At 45.1% G+C, this 22007-nt stretch overlaps 1 protein-coding gene across 2 annotated transcripts in view; it reads left to right on the top strand.

The window, feature by feature from the left end:
• OSBPL10 (oxysterol binding protein like 10) overlaps positions 1 to 22007 on the top strand; it is a 553744-nt gene that overhangs the window by 243133 nt on the left and 288604 nt on the right. For both annotated transcript variants that reach the window (XM_069211998.1, XM_069211999.1), the window contains exon 3: positions 2319 to 2395. In XM_069211998.1, coding sequence (XP_069068099.1) covers positions 2319 to 2395 — 77 coding nt within the window. The remainder of the gene's footprint in view (positions 1 to 2318; positions 2396 to 22007) is intronic.

Here is a 22007-nt window from a genome sequence, read left to right on the forward strand (position 1 = left end):
CAGGAAAATGTCAAATTTCTAAAAGTGGTATTTTCTGAACTGCAATTTAAGATTCGACTTTATTATGAGGTAGGATTTTAAATAAGGATCCCAGAGACACCAAACATGAACTCGCATTTGGAATTTACACTTATAAAATATAATAAGGTAACTCTAATGTTAATCTTTGGGAAAGGTAGGCCTTGCAGTAGTGAAAAATAAATGTAAGAGTTTTACACTACCGGGACATGCAAAGCCTAAACGTATATGTCCTATCTTTTAAATACATTGCACCCTGCCCTCTGGGTTGTCCAAGACCTACCCCAGAGGTCTCTTATATCTACAAAAAGGGAAGGTTTGGGCCTGGCAAAAGGTTTGTTCTGCCAGGTCGACATAGCAGTTTGAACTGCCCACACATGCTGCAGTGGCAGGCTTATGACATGTTTCAAATGCTAATTACGTGGGTGACAGGATTGGTGCTGCATGTCCTCTAGTAGCATTTAATTTACAGGCCGTGGGCACAGGCAGTGCCACTTTACTAGGGATGTACAAGTAAATTAAATATGCCAATTGGTTATAAGTGATTGTTATCATTTTTAGAGTAGAGAGCACAGGCACTTTAACCCTGAATAACAGTGGTAAAGTGTGCAGAGTCTTAAGGCCAGGAAGAACGAGATCAGCAAAAATGGAGGATGAATCAAAGAATTTGGGGAAACACCACCCTAAGGCTGACAGGTCTAACATTATGTATTAATGTACAGTACACATTCCGTACATATGTATTTTTAGAGTGCACTATCACTCTTTAGGGAATCGTGGGGCTGAGCAGATGAGAGCCTCCCCTCAAATGCAAGGAAGAGGTTAGTCAAAGAGCCTGGTCCAGGCTCTTCAGCTTCTTGTGGAACTCAAGAAGTAAGGAGTAGGCTCTGATGTGAAGTGTGAGGTCGTTCCACGCTTTAGGAGCTGCCTTGACTTCCAGCTTTGTTTCTGTGAATAAATGGGAAGTGTGAGTGGGAGTCTGGCTGAGCAGAGGAGTCTGTCTGGTTGTTGAAAGGAGATGTAATTGTTCATGTAGGCTAGGTCCGTGTAGACCAGTGCAATGAATGTGTGGGTAATGAGTTTGAATTAAGCGCCTTTGTGTATCAGGAGTCAGTGAAGTTCCCCCAGTGGAGTTCCGTGAGGTGTGGAGCAATGTGTCCTCTGTGGTTTTTTTTCCCTTAATGCCTTCCTTGTTTGTTTGTTTCTGTTTTTTTATTCTACAGACTGGTGTCCAAATCCCCGTACACCAGCAGTTAGCGTTGGCTAGTAAAAATCCTTTGTAATTGATCAACTGTTTTTGTTTCTGTTTATTTTTGTACATATAGGGCCTCATTATGAGGCTGGCGGTCTTAGGACCGCGAGCCTCTTGATGACGGTCGAACCACCGCAGCCAGGGCGGTCTGACTGCGCCATTATGACCGTGACGGATCAGCCACGGTCCGACCTCCAACACCACCAGGCTGCAGTCAGCCTGCAGCCTGGCGGTCCCGGTGATTGTAATCCACCAGGGCAGCGCTGCCCTGTGTATTATGAGTCCCCATCCGCCAGCCTTTCCATGGCGGTAAATCCGCCATGGAAAGGCTGACGGAATGGGGTGTCGGGGGGCCCCTAGGGGCCCCTGCACTGCCCATGCACTTGGCCTGGGCAGGGCAGGGGCCACCATGTACAGCCCCATCGTGCATTTCACTGCCCGAATTACGGGCCGTGAAATGTGCGACGGGTGCTGTCGCACCCGACGCACCACAACATTGCTGCCTGATCATTTGCGAGCCGGGGTCAATGTTGTGGTGAGTGTTCCGCTGGCCCAGCGAAACACTTCTAATATGGCGGGCAAAAGACCTCCAGTACTGGCAGTCTTTTGCCTGCAACGGCTTCGGGGGTCCTGTTAAAGGACCACCGAAGTCGAATGAGGCCCATAGTCCTGTGTTCAAAATCCCATATGACTGAAAAAACTTAATTGACCAGTTGATACCAACTGTAACTGGTCAAGTGGAATTTCCACCTAGGTGACTTGCAATATTTATGATACTTTTTATTCTCTGCACAACCTTCCTCTTTGTACCATCGGTGTTGTCTCCATTCACAAGGCAGAGACATTTATCTACAATATTGCCAGAACATGAACTCGCATGCCAGTCCCCCGTGGCTGGCAGTGATGAGTGATGTGCCTCGTATTATTGCTGTAAATTGCCTTTGTGCAGCATTTCACCCTGATATCAGGCTGAGAGCAGGAAAGTGATTCCCTGTCCCCTATTCACATAAAATGATAGCTTTCTAAATGGCGCTTATCTCTCTTCCAGCGGCCGATGCTAAGGAGAGGCAGTTCTGGATGGCCCAGCTGCAAGCCTGTGCCAAGTTCCACACCGAGAACTCCAAGGTGAGTGCCCTGGGGAGCCAGGGCTGCTGTATCTTGCTTGAAGGTAAGGGGGTACAGTGGTGGGGAGGTGTTCAACAGTCCAGTCATCCAACCCCATAGCTCTAAAAATACTTTTGAAACATATAGTTGGTAGTTTTAAAATACCAATTGATGTTAATATTGACTTCCTATAGGCCACTGCCAAACCTGCTAACTCACACGGTGCCACCGTGTGTCACACGATATCAGCTCCCTGCAGGAGACGATATCACACGGAGGCAGGAAAACGAGTAGCTAACACCAAGTGAAAAGACCCCAGAACATCGGCACCAGCCTTGGCAAGCTTTCTGTTTTGTAGGAGGAGGTTTGGTGGGTGTGAGGAGCCCAAACTGCCTCTTAGGTACTTCTTGGCACATGTCCCGCCCCTTCCAAGACCACATCTCCTCCTCACCCCCTTAGTTGGAAGGTCTGCACTGCAGCATTCATCCTTGAATAAAAGGTGAACATCTTTTATTCTGTAAACTCTCCCTCTTGCTCTGTGTTCTTCAAACATCTTGGCTTGACAAATCTAGTTTCCCCCTCATCTCATATGTATTTGTTGGTTAATGCAGGGGTGTAACCAGCGTTCAGAACTTGAGTGAGAACCAGTATAATATGACCCAGGGCAGGGCCAGGCTGGCAATCTACCCTATTGGACATTTCTACGGGTGAGCTGGAACTGTTTGAGGCCAGTTCTGAAAGGCGTAGACTCCTGCTTGGGTCTCCAGCTTCCCGGGGTTTATGTAGAGATGACCAAGACACTGAAAGCTCAAACCAAATGCCTGACTCTGGCTCAGCTCAAGTACCTCTCAGACTCTTCAGCCCAAAATTAACTGATCTTTGATGTGGCTTCTATCTGCCCCCGATGTTCTAAGCTTGTGCACCAAGAATTGAAGACAAAGCATTAACCTTTGATGTAAAACAAGAGGGCGTGAGAGAGCCATACCCTCCAGGGGTTGACTTGCTCAAGGGGAAACCAGGTTACCTGGGATCAATTTTAACTTTTTCGACTGTCCAAGTTGTTTGGTCCTAGGCAAATATTTTATTTCGCTGAGCATCCTTCATCTTCATTATTAGAAATGTGAGCACCTTCAAATACCTGAGTTCATGATGTGCACTGGCAAAAAACTCTTGTGTTTCATTTAACAAATTATAGTGTTGCACCATCTATAAGAATGATGTAAGCCACATATAAGGCACACATGACACACTGATTCGCCTCTTAGTGCGTTAATTGCATTGTTGTCATGGTGGAAGATGCATGTTTATAAGTTCATATTTAAAAACTATATTTTTTAATAAATGCCTCAAAATGCAGTGATATACTCTGAAGTAATAAGGTGAAAAGCTTCTGTGTTAAAAAAAAAATGTATATATTTTTAATTTGAAGAGACTTTATCATAGTTTTACATGATGTTTGTTGCACGGTTTATGTACCAAATATTCTAATTGTTTGTGCGCATGCTCTTAGGGCCAACCCAATCCCTTGCCTCTGCCTTGGCTCACTCTCCCTGTTAAAATCTTGGCTCTTCCAACTCTAGGTTTAGGGCAGCGGGTGGCAGGTGGGATAATAGTAGAATGGAAGAAAGAGAATTAATGGAAAGAAAGAAAGGAAAGGAGCCAGGGCTGCTTATGGTGGCCAGTCCGGCTCTGGCGACAAATGAAGTGGGGACAATCCAGAAGGTGCGCGAGAGGTTAGTAAAGGTGGTATGACATGCTGCTGCCATTCGCACGTTTCGCTCCAACAAAGAGGTTCTGCAGCGTCAGCTGCCATCTTGGATATTTTCATCACCTCTATGCCCATGGTGGTCCCCAGTAACCCTGGTCATGAGTGGCTTCTTTATACATGGCACTGGAGATGAGCTGCAAGGTCTCCCCCTTTCTGGGCACTGAGTGTGAGACTATGGGCATAAAACAGGCGGAACTGGCATTCACGCAGGTTATTCCCTATTTTTTACACATGTCCGTAAAGCGGGCAGAAATACTCAGAGGATACTCTGTGCTAAAGTAAATGGGCCGATTAAGCCCAAGTAGCTAAATGACCCCGCTAATATGGCTATGGTCACTCGATGAGTGCGGGTCACCAGGGCACAGTGCTCCAGTCCTGGACTTTTCTTTAATAAACAGTCTTTTCTAGGTGTGTCAATTCAACTGGATCAGTTGAAGTAAACTGGGACTACAAGCCCAGATTCATACAGTAGGTGTTAAACACTAGCCCAGAACAAAACCACTGTCTTTGGGGATTTGGCATCATCTGGTAATCTTAAAACTAGGGGTGGGTGAAACATTACGCTCTGCCGGTGGAGTTCGCGGAGCTTTGCCCACTCAGCATTCCACCTGGAGCACAGAGTTCCAGCAAAACTCCGCAAACCGCTGCGTGGAAGAGTTTTTTCTCACGTGCTGCTCACTAAGGCTAAATTGGGTCAGCGCGAGCGAAAATTTGCATCCTCTAATGCGATTTTCGGGCGCTAGAACGCCTCCCGGTGAGATTTCTCAATGCGAATGGTCACGGCAGGTCGCGACTGTTTGCGTTGAGGAAGTTTGCTGGAGTGGCAGAAAGAAGCAGTGCCCTTTGGTGCGCTGCATGGTGCGATTCACACTGATTTTACAGCACAAAACAAGCTTCTGGTGCAAAGAATCGGCATGAGCAGGGTGACATGCCTGAATTCCACCTGCTCGCAAAACTCCACAGAATTTTGCATAGTTGTTATGTAACTCCGCGGAGTGAACCTCCGCGAGTTCTGCCCACCTCTTCTTAAAATGAGGAAAGAAAAACTGCAAGTCCATGCAGGTATGTGGTGTAGGCTGAAAGAGCAGCATTAATGCTCATGACAAACAGCCATAGGCCTGGTATGCCATTGCTTCATAGTTAGCCTGGAGAAGACTGCTATGGCTATAGGTAATAACTTGTGATTAGTTGCCAGTTGGCCATGGTATAGATGACACCCTGGGCCTGGCATCAGAAGGAAACATTCTGTTCTTTAAAAAACAAGGACTTGCTGTCGGGATCTCAGGTCATCACATGGAACCCGTCGACAGCTAAGGCCATGTTCTAGCTCTGAGGCAGATGATAGATCAGTAGGACGCCACTCTTTGGATGCTGATAATCTGGTTGGGCTTGTTGCGGTTCACTCAGGGAAGGGTTTGTTAAGGGTCACACAAGACAACCTGTGTGGCTAGCAGTCGCGGCTCGCAGTGCTAAAAAGGGGTGGGGTGGGTGCAGAGCACATTTTAATATTAAAAATGATTATTATTATTATTATTAATTTAAAAAAATAAAAATGTACATAATCCGCCGACCCGCGCCGCTCTTCTTTCCATAGTCGCTGCAGGCACAGGCATCCAGCCTGCCCTGCAGCCAATCCTGACGCTGCTCAGAGCAGCGTCAGGATTGGCTGGGAACGCCCAGCCAGGGCCCTCCCAGGCAGGCTGGGAACCAGAGGAGCCTCTCTCTAGCCCAGGAACTGTGTTGCTGGCTGGAAAGAGCCCTGTGCACATGTGTGTTTGGCCAGCTCAAGACGGAGGAGCCACCCCTGGCACAGTCTAGGGATCAGAAGGCCGGTCTGAGCCTGGTAGCGCGTGCTGGGGGACTTGCTGATCTTTGAGTGCATATTAAGGACAATCCAGGACACCATAGAACAGGAAAGCAAACAAACTGAGGAAAACTTGGGGTTGCCCTCGGGGAAGAGATACATCTTTCACGGAGCACACCACTGACTCGTGTGCGCCTATGATGCACAAAGGTGGAGGCCTCCGTGTCTTATCTTCTTATAAAACGATAAGAAAGGTGTCAACACAGCTAAATCTCACGGTATCATATCAATAAGGAAAAGCACTATTTTTTCCTGTCCTAATTTCTCCGAAGAGCGTAGTCGGCCCTAAAATTTTTTGTGAGACCGATTGTAAATTAGCTTGTCTCCATTTAGTGCATAATGCTGCAGTTATTACCTTTTATAAGCGCAGATGTTACTAAAATCAATCTCTGGAGACTACAAACCTGAGGGACCCATGATGTCAACTTCTGACCTGGCGACCACAGCGGATGTCAGCGGTGAGCGTCTTAACTCACTGTGCCATCCCATCCTTTCTAGTTTTGCTTCAAGCTGCGTGTTCGTTGTTCTTCATCAGTACAGCGGGTCTGCACCAGGGACATCTTAAGGATTTTGGGGGCCATGGGCCAAACTTATTTTGGGGGCCCTTGGGAACACCTTTGAAAGTATCATCCATTTCCAGCTCTTTCCTGTTTTTTTGGATCAGATCTGACAGTGCACAGACACACTCGTCCAAATTCTAAATGTGTTTACATCTAATATTCAGAGATAGTGACGTGTTTTAATATTGTAACACAGCAGCGGTTCACTAATATTATTACAAATAATCACTGTGACACCCTCCCATTTATCATATGCGGGGAGGTCCTGTTTTGATATAAAATAAACTTTTTTTATGGATGTTGCATGAAACATAAACACTACATTTCTCTACAAAATGGCTGTAAAAAACTCTCACACATCACCCACATTAAAAATAAATGAAAGGAAAACAGTATTTGAAACAGTTTGAGAATTAATCAAGGTCATCAGCGCAAGACTCCGCAGACCAGAGCCCGGTCCATCAGGGGCCCGCTGGAAGGCTGGGGCCCTGGGCCAGAGCCCACTTTGCCCATGCCTTAAAATTTCTCTGTTCTGCACTAGTCAGACCCAGTGCAATGATGTTTGGAAACTCAGCCAAAAGGATGGTTTGCCATTTGGCCACCCATTTATTTTAGCCATTTGTTGCAGTCTGGTGCCTTCTTGTGCCTTGTTGTGGAGGTGCCTTTGCAGTGGCCTTAATGTGCGTGTGAAGCTGTGCTTGTGTAGCCAGGCAACAGAGTGTCGAACAAGAGCTGGCACTGATGTAGGCAACAGGCAAGTTCAGGCGCTAGGACGTTCTGCTTCAAGACACGTGTCTTAATTTTCTTTCTAAATTGTGAGAGGTCCGGCCAGTCCTGATGTCAATGGGCTTATTGTTCCAGATCCTGGTTTCCAGGATGAAGGAGGCCTGCCTTATGATATTTTCTGCCCCACGCCTCTTTGTCTCCTGGCAATGATTTCATGGCTCCAGGTGTGACCTTGTCGCCTGGAGGTAGATCGTGTTTTGGTCAGGTACATCAGGCTATCGTTTCTGGTAGCCTCGTAAGTGATATCGCTGTTCTTGAAGATGATATTGGTCTGGAGGGGAAGTCAGTATAGTTCCTGCATTGTAGAGTGATAACGATGAATTTCTTCAAGTAATTGACAAGATAGTCCACAGCACGTTTGGCACATTTCAGGGGGGGGGGGGAAATTTGGAAGACCAATAAGCAGAGTGTTGCCTCTTTTGACAGTGAATCCAAGGGATTTTGCTTTGTCTGTCAGCTGTGAAGAGTACAGTCAACGAGGTTTGCTGTGAGCCAGGTTTGAATCTGTGGTTGTTCGAAGCGCCTTGGCAAGAGAATTAACACCTTGTCTGGTTGAAGGTCTAAGAAGGGTTTTGAGTCATTGAATGTTGTTGGTTGTGTGTCATCTGCATATTGATGGATGTTGATGGTTGTTGAGGTAATACCGGCACTAACTTTACTTGATTCAAGTGGTATTTGCAGAAATGCAAGTTTGGTACTTGAAATCCAGTTCTGGATAAGTTTGAGGAAGGTTTTGCGACATTGAATATTGTTGCTTGTGTGTCATCGCACATCGATAGATGTTGATGAACCTTGATGTAATCGTACCAGCCCTAACTTTACTTGCTTCAGGGCATATTTGCAGAAATGCATGATCTACATGATTCTCTGGCCCCCTCACTGTGTCTCTTCTCGCTAGTGGTGATAGCCTTGATAGTGGATAATCACAAATCTTCTGCTAACATCATTCAAGACTAGTGAGTGCTTACCGTGAATGACGTTTTGCTTCTGTGGCTCCATGACACTGTGCATGGACGCTCTGAGCAATAACCCTCTTGAAGCCAATACAGTAAGGGCGGTTGAGTGGTACAGCAGAGGTACTGTGGTTTTGCAAAGAATATGCTTAATCACACCCCATTTGCTCCCTGGCACTCTTTCTTTAATGTTTCTTAGTTATCAGTGAAGGCTGCAGTCCTTGGATACCTACAGTACAGGGAGTATTATCATGGGAAACTTGCCCAAAATCTGACAAGCCTAACAGGCAATTACCTGCACATTAATTACCACTGTACCAATCTATAATGCTAATACAGCCAGCTCAGAGGTTGCCTACAAGAATGTTGTGTCCTTGCTTTATAGGTTTAGTCTGCACAGCGCTTTTGCTGTGCTTGCAGAATCTCTTATTATAATACAAAAAATCTTAAAAGGAGCTTACAGCCGGTCCATTACTTACCATTCATGGGCTTTGCAGTCACTCTCATTTTCTTACTTCTCACTGGTCAGCAGTTTCTCACGTCATCAGGTTTTACTTCCTCTCTTTCCTGGCTGTTCCTGGAGCTTGGACCACGTACCATTTCTGGCTGGCAGCCAGTGTCCTTCCACTGTCTGTGCCACTCCGAGGTACTTTAAAAAAAAAAAATGTCTTCCTTGCAATCCATGCAGGTGCATGTGTTCTGTCACCTTCCTGCACAGAATTGCTATTTGTTATTTTTTTGGCTTGCACTCTTCCTGCCCTCCTCCGGCTCCCTCATGCTGCTTTATCCTTCTCACTGCCCATTGTTTGTGCTCCCTATCATGTCCCCCTCCTGCTGTTGCTTCCCACACATCCTTCGTGTTTGTTTACCCCCTCTCATGCTGTTCGTCTCTCTTTTTTTTTTCTTTCAATTTTAGATAAGGCAAGCTCGACCCGAAGGTATCGGAGTGCGTTACATGAGCACCAGTTGTATTACAGACTGACATGTTAATTTTCAGGAACAGAGAGATTAAGTGATTTGCCCAGAATAAGAGGATGTTGAGCCTCCTGCTGAGACTCAAGCACAGTTCCCCAGCTTCAAAGGCTCGACATCCTCTCCCCATCCGTGTTTGTCTAAAAGATTTCATCATGAATAACATCAGTCGGTAGACTTAAAAATTAGGTTGTGCACTCGTGCAAATCCCCCTGCAACAAACGTGTGACCATCAGTAGTACATAGTTTGTATCAGCCTTGGAAAGTAAAGCAATATTCACAAGCCCAATAGATCTTTCATAGGCTAAACCTATTGGCTTTGCAAATGCTTGTTGTCCTGTTGGCTGCTTTCACTGAATGAGTGGTGGAATAGGAGCCACACAGAGGTTTCTGTAGCTGTCAGTCATCTGCAGCAGGCTCAGCCTTCATCGAAAGCTATGTGTGCACTACATCCTCGTGTCCCCTGTACCTTGCTCCACCTCCCCTCTCAAACAGCGGCTGAAAGTGAATGACATCACACGCGTGGACCCGCCGTGTGCAATTATTCTGTAAAGGCAGCAACCATGGCAGGAAGAAAGAAGCTGACTTAGCATTAACAGGCCCCACCAGGGGTGGTGCAAAACATATCTGAATGCCCTTCAGGCCATCTTTTTTGGTGTCCCCCTCCCATGAGCTCCATCTAGGATTCCCTCACAACCGTCTGGCAAAAAGGTCCCTCATCACTCCATAAAACCTCTCTCACATACATTTCATTTGTTTTAAAGTGCTGGTGAAGGCTAATCCACTCAGCTATCCACATAAAATACAGATCTGTTTTTTGCAGCGGGCGTATTAACCCTCTGCGCTAGTTTGAGGCGATTCAAAACTGCCATTTAACAAAACTCCATCTCTCTCTCTCTAGCAGGAACATTAATCATAAGTTATCTTGACATTTCCGTTGCTGCCTGAAAGCTGGACCCACAAGGAACTCTGCAGCAGGTGCTTTTATTTTAGTTATTGCTAAACACATCGCCCCACCTGAGGTCAGTGTCCCTCATCCAGGTCAGCGCCTGGTGCAACTGCACCCATCGCACTGCCTTAATGCTGTCCCTGGCTGTTACTAACAGCTACAGCAACATCAAGTTGGAAGGAAGGAATTGTGAGGAAATTGATGCTATCACTTTAGTCTAGGGAGACCTTATCAGTCAGTGTTTGCAATCTAGAACGCTACTGTCTGGAGCTTTCTTATGTCATCAGTGAATTTGTTTACCAAGGACATAGTGTAAATTACATAAAAGCAAAACACGTGCACAATCCAAGTAAATTACAAATAATGCTTTTTACCTCGATTATGGAAAGGAGGTCATGTTTGTTTCCGACACGTTTGGGAAAAGGCCTAACAATTTTTCTAGCAAACTATTAGGACTTGCTCTAGAATGGCCCCTGTGCGCCAAAGTTCAGCATATTTTGGTTCCAACATATATTTCAAAGTTGTTATATACCATCACCTAGATAGTTATTGATTACTTGACAGCAACCCGCTTGTTCACCTCAATCTTATCACTTCCCCTCCACTCCTTTCCACAGTCAAACATGAAGAATAGAGAAAGAGCAGCACAGAAGGGTCCAAGTATCTGTCTGTAAGAAACCATGTTACAGAGTGGGAGGGAAGTGGCCTTTCTGCATCTGGCATATGTCCTTGTCACGGTACGACTGCATCACGAAATATCGAGCAAAGGATATCGCGATATCATAACACATACAGTATCAAGGGGCAAAATATCGAAAGATAAGTGTATAAAAAGTAGAAAGTGTAGATTTATAGGTCTTAACTCCACATCTGCGTGCCTTGAAGATATATATATATATATATATATATATATATATATATATATATATATATATATATATATATATATATATATGGTCAAGGAACAAATATGTGGAGTTAAGTATAGAAAAATCTCTACATATTTCCCTCTCAGTATTTTGTCCCTCCATATTCTGCCTGCGATGTTAAGGACCCACGATACTCCCTGCTCGATATTGGGGAGACTCCCCTCCTTGTGCAGTGCCTTGCGTCACTTAAGGGGTGTAGCTATCATTAGTGCTGCAGGTGCAGCAGCACCGGACTCAAGAGATGTGAGGAGCCCGCTGCACCCCAGTTATGGATGCCTTACCAGTGCTTAATTTGTGCTTGTTGTTTCCGGTGCTGAGCACCGGCACTTATTTTTGAGGGCCGGGGCTTATTCTTCTGCCTCAAGCATTTGCTATGAGCAAAAGACATATATAGGAAAGGCGGAGGAAAGGAAAAACGAAAAAGCGTCGCAAAGAGAGAAAGTAGAAAGTTGCTAGAGTGAGCTGAAGGGCAGGGAGTGTTTTTTTATGGATTGAAGAGGCTCGCGATGGCTTCAGGATTCCGCTGCCTCAGTATTCCGTGTTCACACATTTAATTGCAGCAGCCACGTGTTTAAGAGGTGGGCTCTGGGCACCGGCACGTCTTTATTTACAAATTAAGCACTGTGCCTTACAGTATAATGGGGGCAGGGAGACACGTTTCTCTTGCTTACATTAAGGCCCATGGCACCCTTGTGACATTACTGTTTTCACACGGACTTTTGTCTTTGAGCTAGAGCACGTCAAAGAGATTTATTTCGTTTAGTTATTAAAGTAACATCTAGGAATGCAAATCCCAATGCGAAGGCAGACCAAGGAGTACAGTCGGAGATAAGGTTCTGCACACTCCTTCCTCTCTGCTTTGATCATTATGATCACAAGTGACAGCACTGCAATGCCTAGCAACTACTGCTTACTTTCCTAATGAGATCAAATAATGATGGGATGTCCCTCAGGCACAAGAGTTCATCTTTGATTTCTGTTGCCCAAGGACGATGGGTGCATGCAGCACTAGATCTTCTATTGCTGTGAATAGGTTCTGTGGGCGGAGGACACAAAAGGTATCTCATGTAGATGGTTAGGATGCTGGGTGTGATGCTCGTTGACATGACCCATCAACAAGCTTCCAGCCATACCTCCCTGGATGCTCGCACATGCACTCACCTGGGTAAATACAGTCAGGCCCATTCAGTGTGCACACCTGTGCTCAGTGTGGTACATAATGTGTGTATGTGTGTTACTTCTGTTGAGTACTGCTAGTTACACATCAACATAGCTCTGTTTACCCACAAGCACTTGAGGAACTGTGTAGCACAAGGGAGGGTGTTTGTCTGCCCCAGAAAGGGAAGGAATGTCTCCTTCCTGGTGGTGACTTGCGGGGGGTCGGGAAGAGGTGCTCATGGGAGATCCGGATTCCGCATGGTTACATGAATGACATGTTGTTGGAGAGATGTGTTTTCAGTTCTGTAAAGAAGAGGAGACGCTATAGATGCTGATGAATCTGATTTATGTGGTGCTCTAGGCCATGGGAGCAATTTAGGAGAATGCCTGGTGTTGTGTTGTCTCTATCCAACATTTGTCTGGGTTCTAGTCTGGCAATGCTGCACCTCTGTGTCGCGTGCACTCTTCCAGATGTCTTTACTGTGGTCGCCAGATGTGGCGGGAGATAATCTTAGAGTTAGGTAGCCCCACTTCCTAATTTCTTGAATTCTTCAGAATGCTGGTCATCATGGCAATCCAAACACATTCACCCCAGAAAGGAATGAGGGATTGACTTCCAAGGTGCTTGGAAGTTCTTGTCACTTTGCTTCTGTTGCTGTTTCATAGTCCCTAGGGTGGCCCGAGTCCTCTAGTTGCATTCCTAGGGTTTGTGATAATCTAGTCTCAGAGCCTGAGCGCTTCACATCACCCTATGTGTGATATGCCCCATCTTTATCGCGCTTAATAGGAGGTGAGCATTTCAGAAACCTCCACTGGCTTCCCGCACACAAATGCTGCCAATTCAAGCTCCTGACGTTCGCTTACAAATCCCACCACAACCAAGTACCAGCAGGCCTCAACCATCGCTTGGACTTTCACCCCCTCCAGACTCCTTCGCTTTGCATTGCTCGCCCTCGCAACTACTCTACGAATTTGCTGCAACGCTTAAGGCAGTCGCTCATTCACATACCTAGCTGCTAAGGCCTGGAACAGCCTCCCCCTTCCTAAGGGCAGCCCCCTCCATCCAGAAATTCAGAAGAACTCTCAAGACTTGGCTGTTCGACTGAGATAGACGCAGCTATCACAGCGCCTGGATACCCTCACCGATGATTAGTGCGCTATACAAATACATATATTGATTGATTGAGTGAGGAAGTACCCTATGTGATTGTGGGGGACACTGTGTTCCCTAGTAGGAAACTATGGCCTGTCCATAGGATCTTGACTGGGTCTTGTTTGCATGGGAAGGATTGCCGGGGAAGGAGTTTGGTGCACGGTTTACTCCGTCACAAATGTGACCGATATCCCGTTCACTGTATTACGATCTCCATAGGCTATAATGGGATCGTAATATGGCAGACGGGATATCTGCCACGTTTGTGATGGAATAACCCCCTTTGCCAAACTCTAAATCAGGCCCTCTGACTATCATGCCTGTTGTGAGGCCAAGTTTTATACTTGCCAATAAATCCTTTCAGCGATATACAAGACAATGGCCTGAGTTTTATTGGCTTCTTAGTTATTTGTTCTACTCTAAACAAGGTGGAGGCACTGACATATTCGGAGCATCTTTGTTTAAGGCATAGGATTATCTACAAGAGGCCAAACTACAGTGCACCAGAACTCAGTCCCAGTGCTCAGGTATATGAACCCACTAATGTACCCTCTCCAGTGTACTTGCAGAGGCACTCTCTCTGTAAGTTGACCCTAATTGGAAAGCAACTGTGCTTATCCCTGTGGTCATCATTGGTGATGTTTGGGAGTGAGATGCCTCGGATCATTGCCCTCCCACACTTTAGTTCACAACCTAGACCTACCAGTCTACCTTAGCATCTTAAACCTACAGGACCACCTTGCCGTCTTAGACCCACTGACTCGCCTATCCCGTCCAGACCTGTCTACTCATTGCTCCCACTGTCCACGGCTTGTGTAACTATAGTCAGCACTCCTGTATCAACCAAAACTAACGAAGGGCCTATTTTAGATCTTGGCGGTCACACCGCCCAGCCATGCCAACGGCGGATCCGAAAAGACCGTCAAGCCAATTGTGTTCATTACACCTTATTTAAATGTTACAGTTCTGAAAGCAGAGTGAATGATGACAGATTACAGATGAGGGAGATGGCGGTGGATCCCAATGGACTTTGTACAATGGCAGAGTCTGCCTCTGCACTACACAACACCCCACATACACACAATAAACCTTTGCCCTTCCAACACAACACAACCCATACATGCGGGAATTACACATTGACATACATCCATGATACAACACACAAACGCTATTGACACACACACAAGCACAACCACTCACAGCTCAACAACGTCTGTCACATAACAACGCTCACCTGAATGTGTCACACGGCAACACAACATACACAACATTGGTCTCACATGCAAGTGACACACATACAGACACAACTATACCACCCACTCCAGCTCCCTCTACCTCAAACCACCAATCCACACACACACACACACACATCTGATATCACAAACCTACCTGTAAAGGTCCGCTTGCAACGCACACACATGGACACTGTTATCCAGTGTGAGTGTATCATCAATGTGGTGCCAGCATTCATTTTGCTCTGAATGATGAAACCACAATGACAGTTGTGTATATGTGGGATATGTCTGTTGTGACAGTGAGTCCCCAGCCATGCGTGACACCATTGTGTACCCCACATATGCATGTCACAGAATTTTTTTTTTAAACTGTGACATGTCTGCAGAAGCTCCAACCTCCTCTGCAGTGCCCACCCAGTGTACCTTGGCAATGCAGCATCCCTACCTTCGAGTCTGGTGATGGGAGGGTCATGTTTTCTCGGTGGGTCGGTGGCAGCAGCAATGGCAGGTGTTGTCCAGTCAAAGACGGGGGTGGAAGGTGGAAAAAGGTGAGTTTTCACCCCCCTTCCCACAATCCACTAACTCAAACATGGCAGTTGGACTGCCACTTTTTTCTTGCCGGTACGGCACATCCAAATCTGCACGGCAGGGAGGGTGTCTGGGGTTCTGCAATCAGCCACTTTTCCCTAGTTTGCCGTTGACGGGGATAGATTGCTGCCCTCGTCCTCCTGGGCCTCCATTGGCCATAATAGCTCTATTGACAACAGATGCAAGTGTGGTACGCAAAAGGCTGCTTTACTGTGACAGGTCTGAGCTCACTCAGTAGCTGCCACCTGGCTGCATTGCCTTGCACATCTGTACTAACCAAAGAGCTAAAACATCAAACATCTTATGCAGGCACATATGAGGGATTCTAGGCTCTACATTTGAGCTGCCTATCTTACTAACCATGACCCATATATCATCTTTCCTCTCTCAGCCCCCTCCTTGCTACTGGGTAATCATCCTGGGCTTACCAGTCCTTATTCAATCCTGCACCTATTGATTCTGTGTTCTGTATATTTTTTACTATTGGTGAAATCAAGATGAACATTTTGAGCAGACACGTTGTAGAAGAGAGGAATGTCTGTACAAAGCATGAGGGTGAAATATGATTAGTGACCTAAAACAAGAATGGAAAACAAGCTTATAGTACAAATGAGCTACATTGTGATGAGCGGACAGCAAATTACCAAACAGTAGACAAAAGCACAGATGATGAACAGTCTGCATACCATTATGGAATTAGTTGTTCTTCTTCTCAAATCACATTAGGTGCATCATCAGGACCCATTTAAACTCACTCAGAGGAGAGCATGCCAGGAGACAGGGAATCCAAGGACGGGAACCCAGCAGATGGAGACATCAGAACCTGGTCGATGCATCCTAAGAGTCGGGTGTTGCTAGGAGACTCAGGCTTGGACATCAAAGATTCTTGGTGGGGGACTATTGTGTCAGTATCAGCCAGGTCGCTTTAAATCCAAGTGTCTGCAGATTATGTGACCGTCCAGTGGTTGGTGTGTGTTATTGAAAGTCGAATAAAGCCCAAGTGGCGAAAATGATGCTTTATCCAATAGAGCGGCCATTGACGGAGGCCGACAAGCAAGCTGTTACAACAGACAGAAGCAATGTTCTTGCACACATAGTAAGCCCACCTCTGGCTGTCCAGTGCCCCCTTCCCTCCATGAAACTGTCTAACAATTCCATCATTTTACCATTTGTCTAGGTATTTCTGCATCACTCTTAATATCACTAATGATCCTCTCCTTAAAAGTTGACATTGCAATACTAAGACCATCCAGGGTCTCAGTCCAGAACCCTGGGGCATATTTCCTCCTACAATACAAGCACAGCCCGTCAATGTTTTACCCACTACCTCTTTAAAAAAAAAAAACACAGTTCGTTTTTTACGCACCCTTATTTGTTGCATAATTGCATTCTGAAAGCACCAATAACTGATATCCATTAATATTTTGCCTTTTTGTTTAATTAATCATTGGTATATGGTAGAGACCTAGGAATTAAGTGACAAAGGTTCAGGCAGCTTTGAGTTCCCTTATTGCAAGCATATTTGATATTTTAGCCAATGGGTAAATATAAGACAATTCACCCTTTCTCCTGGTCTCTGCTGATTATTTTAGTTTTGGACAGATTTGCTCTTTAGAGTTCTGAGCCCTGTGATGATGCGAAATTCCCCCCTTCCCCCCCCCCCCAGTGAATCTGTTCTGACCCCTAGAATACACAGAATAATTGGTAAACCTCAATTAGTTAATCTGACGTTTTGGTAAGGCCACAGTATAAATGCACAAAGGTGAACAAGTGGCATTAAAGCCAAATGTTGCCCATGGGATGCAGTGTTGTTTTGCATCGCCAACATCTGAGATTAGAAACCATAGAATCAGGGCTACCCTAGGAGCGCTGCGCTGCGGTACGCCAAGCCATGGCAAGCATGTATACATCTTTTAATATGTTTAAGAGCCTACTAGAAATAATAATTAAATCACCTCTAACATGTTCCTTAAAGCCGACAGGACCTTGGTGTATATGTTTAGAAATGAGTACGGAGCTGGCAGAGCTCTATGTGCCGGTGCCCAAAGACCTCCTCTCATACACGCGGCTACTGCAAATAAATGTGGGAGCACGGGATACGTAATATTAAGGCCATCTTGGGCCTCTTCAATCCATTTACAGACACTCCCTGCCCCGTCAGCTCACTCTTGCAGCTTTCCATCGTGGCGCTTTTTCGTTTTCCTCTTTCTCCGTCTTTCCCATTTGTGTCTTTTGCTCACGGTTGAGGCAGAAAAATAGGTGCTGGCCCTCAAAAATAAGTGCTGGTGCTCTGCACCGGAAACCACCGGCTCAAATTAAGTACTGTTAACAGAATTCAAAAGCTCTACTTACTGCATAGGCTGAAGGATCTTTTCCATTTCCAAAGGCATTTTCGTGTATAGAAGCCACAGTTTTTTACCCAGGAATAAGCTATTAAAGCCATCCTCATGGCATGTTTCTAGGTAATATCAAATTGGTGGACATAGAATTGTACTATAAATGTAATAAAATATGATTTTTGTTTATCAGTGTCCAAGCCGAGGCAACCCCCACACTGGATGTGTCAGGCTTGGAGCTCCTGCAGTGTCTGTAATTATGTTTCTCCTTCTTAATGGGAAATGTGAGAACAGCTCTCATCAGGCTTTCTCTGGATAATAAAGCCTCCTTCTGGGACAGCTGCCCTGCCAGGCAATACCTATTAGAAGAACACGGCAAATACATTTATTGGTCCACACACACACACAAACCATCTGTCTGCTCTTGTCTGTTAGATATAATAAGGAGAGAGGAAAGTTGAGACAATTTGACACACACAAAGGGTGGGCAGGAATAGTAAGGGTCTGCCTTTGAAACTGACTCTTTTCCAGCCACAGAGTGGGTATCCGAGACTTTCCACTAGTGGCCAGAGGGTGGCGCCTCATTTTATAGACAAACTTGTGGGTGGTCTTTGGGAGCTCCAGCAGTTGAGGCAGCCTTATACCATCTTAGAAAACAAATGTAAGAGAGCTCTTTGGGGGCTGTTTTAGCCATAAGTCAGGGAAGTTGCCTCAGAACTTTTAAGGGTCCAGTGAGGAAACTGTGAGGACAGGTCAAGGGGCCTCGACTAATCATTGTTGATGTTAGAGTTATGATCACCATGAAATCAGAATATTGTTTACACTTGAAGAAAACAAAAATAAGGAGTAAGTCATGTACTTCTTTTAAATGTTAGTTTACTCCATTATGGGTGTAGATTGGGGGAGGGAGGCTAGGGGTTTCAAACATGGAGCTATGATAGCTCAAGATAGCTGAGTTAGTGAGGCCATTCATCTGAGAAATATTTACAAAAATGATCTACAAATCATTTTTTTGCATAATGAGTGGTTGTACTATTGTCAGAGCTCACTGATCAATATTGGTAGAATGAGATAATTTTTATACCCACTATTATGTTTACATGTGAGTAAGTTATGTATTTATTGTGCACATTACACCTTCAAAATACCATTATGTGCATCAATTGCTTTTCTGTTTTCTTTTGTGGTTTGGGTTTATTTACTTATTCAGAAACTATGCGTCTGTATTCATCAAGTAAGTCCATTTGGAGTGCAAGTACTTCCTAGCTGAATCCCACTTTAGATCTCGTTTCAGCTTCTGCAAACAAGCTATTTTTAAAAATTTAGCTGATGCGTGCAGAGCATGAGCCATGTAAAACCTTCTTTTACCACTGTTTGCATTTTTATGAAGTAAGAATATGTAAATGCCCTCCTGGGAGAAAAGAAATATCATTACTTTGAATATGGCTTACTTGTAAAGTGGATTATTGGTAAAGGCATATAGGTACCTACAGTTAGCAATATGCCACAAACCCCCCCCCCCACTAGGTCTAGTCAATTTCTCAGTCAATTTTTCCTTGCTCAACCCTTGGTAGCTTGGCCTATGAGCAGTCAGGCTTAACTTAGGAGACAGGTGTGCAAAGCATTTAATATCAACAAAACAGTAAATAAGCAAAACACAGCACACAATAAAAATCCAATACCAATTTATAAAAATAGGAAACATTTTTATCTTTAAAAGAATACCAAAATGACAAAAATCCGATGTAGGGAACCTGAATTATGAATTTCTAAAGATTAATTAAAAAAAATGTTTTCTAGCACCTAAAAAACAAACGCACCAACTGGGGACATCCGGTCGCACTTGACCGGGGCAAAGTCGCAAGTTAAGGCCACCCACAATGGAACCCTGCTCGACTATACTGAGCGGGAGGCTCGGTCAAAATGTTACCTTCCGACATAGTCCGTTTTTTGGAGCTTTTCTCCCTCGATGTCATGCGGTCCTCCTCAGCAAGCCGATTTCGATGCGGCGTCGACGGATTGCCTTTCTGGGAGCTCTCAGGTCAAATCCTGGAAGTCTGGAGTCCTGGAGCTTTTCAGCCTGACAATCCTGAAATTCAGGCCGGGTCACGGTTGAAGGTACCCAGCTTGACTCTCGATGTCAGGTCGGTCCACTTATGGAGCTTTTTTTTACAAAGTTGCTCCAAACTTCTCGAAACTTCTGGATTTTCTTCCAGAAGTCCTTTTTGGGTCCTTGAAGTGTCCACAAACTTGAACCAAGGTTCCAGAAACTCTGAGTTGCTCCTTGGAAGTTGGGACTACAGTTCCCAGAGTGCACCTGGTCAGAATTCTCAAACGGCTACTTGACGCTGGTCAGCTGGGCTCTTCTTGCAGGACTTGATGCAGGGGACTCTGGTCAGCTCCTTTGTACATGTTGCTTACAGGGAGTCCACTCCTGGAGTTGCAGAAGTGAGGCAACGTCCTTTTCTTGTTGAACCCAAAGTGTGCAGCTGGTGCAGTCCATGTGAGTGCAGTGTCCAGTTGAAGGCCAGGGTTCAGCAGAGCAGTCCTTCTTCTTCCAGTATCTTCTTCCAGCAGGGATCTGAATTGTGGGGCAACACTGCCATATTTATCCTTGCTCTTGGGGGTGAGAAGCAGGGGGGTGCTCCTGTCCGATAGAGAGCAGGCCACCACCGTCTGGCTTCACCACTTCCTGTGAAGTCTGACTAAAATCAATCCCAGGGAGCAACATTTCCCAAAATCCAAGATGACAAAAATTCACCCTTAGAGTTTAGATCTGGCTGAGTCCACCCACTGGTGTGGCTAAGTTCCTCTTAACACACCCCCTCCATCACCTTTCCTAATCTAATCAGTGGGGCTCCTAGCTGTCTGGGGATGCAGGAAATGGGTAGGTCCAGTTTCTGTCCCAAGTGACTTTCCCTCCTTTGAAGATCAGTTTTGCTACTCTTCCTCCATCCTGCTCTGCCATGTGCTGTAGCAGTTCTCGGCCCACCAGATGCTTCCTTTGTTTCAGCCCAGGCCACTTCACACCTCATTAAGGTAGCCTGGCTCAGGCTGCCAGAGGCTGACCAATCAGGAAAGGGAACTACAGGGCTGAATTTGGTAACTTTCAGAAAGAGTTTTAAAACTCTTTACCTGGGTTAGTTATATTAAATTCAACAATGACAAGTTGTTGGATTTATTATAACATTTAATTTGGTACCAGATGTGCTATATTTAGCTATTCTCTATGTCTATGGGAAATAAGACTTTTTTTATTTTTAAATAAAGACTCTTCATGTTAGCCTGTGGGGCCCTTTGACTACAATATGGAAAAACAAATTTGGCTGTCTTTCCCTTACCAGGGCTTATAAAACATATTTTGTAAAGTCCCTGCTTATATGCACACTGCACCCAACCCTGGGGGCATTTAGGGCAGACCTTAGGGGTGACGTATATGTTAAAATAAATTAGTTTAGGACTTTGGAAGTACTTTTAATTCCAAAGTTGAACTTAGGGGTAACTTTAACCTGAAAGCAGCCAGCACTGCAGGCCTGCCTTCAAAATAACACTGGCCCACACTGACACTGATGCACTATCAGTGCACTATCTATACTGGATTCCCTAAATCTACATGTCATACCATATACTTAGGACTTACAGGTAGATTGTCAGAGCAAATCATTATTAGGTCTCATTTGCATACACCATTTTACACAGAGTACTGGCCCTGGGACTGGATAGCAGTGCCCAGGGCACAGTCAGAGTCAGTAACCACCTTGGGGGGTGAGCAGGGAAAAAAGGATGAAGTTCCCACAGACCCCAACATCTGATACCTTTTCTGATGAATCTGCCTTTGGATAGAAAATACATTCTTTGCAACTTCAAACAAAGCATAGAGGATATTCTTGTGGGGTGGTTGCGGCAAAATCTATTTACCTCCACACTGGCTCTGACAATGGACTCAGGAGTGAGCATTAGAAATTCCAGACTTTAAATATATCACAATGCTGCATTGCTGTGACTCAGTCAGCATAATTGTTTGTCAGCAGAGTGCGAGGGACACTTGACTGAGCTATTATGGAAGATGATGCTGGACACCTGCTCCCACTACCTTCATTGCAGCAATACCATTCAAAACAATTAAATAAAATACACCTCTTGCTCTACAATAAACGTAAACAACCAGAAATACAACACTAGAAAGACATTCATTTGAAGTCCTGGAATTATAAGCAAGTGGCCCATCTGGGCCACTGATTGCTAAGTATATAAGCTATATGAGCCATGTTTTTCACCAGTACAAACTAACCTATTGATCTAGGATATAGTATTCAATTCTAAAGTGTTGGGTTACAAATAAATGAGGAAACCAAGACATTCACTAAAATAACACCTACAAT

This window comes from Pleurodeles waltl, chromosome 10, assembly GCF_031143425.1.
Source record: "Pleurodeles waltl isolate 20211129_DDA chromosome 10, aPleWal1.hap1.20221129, whole genome shotgun sequence".
In the NCBI taxonomy this organism is placed as follows: Eukaryota; Metazoa; Chordata; class Amphibia; order Caudata; family Salamandridae; genus Pleurodeles; species Pleurodeles waltl.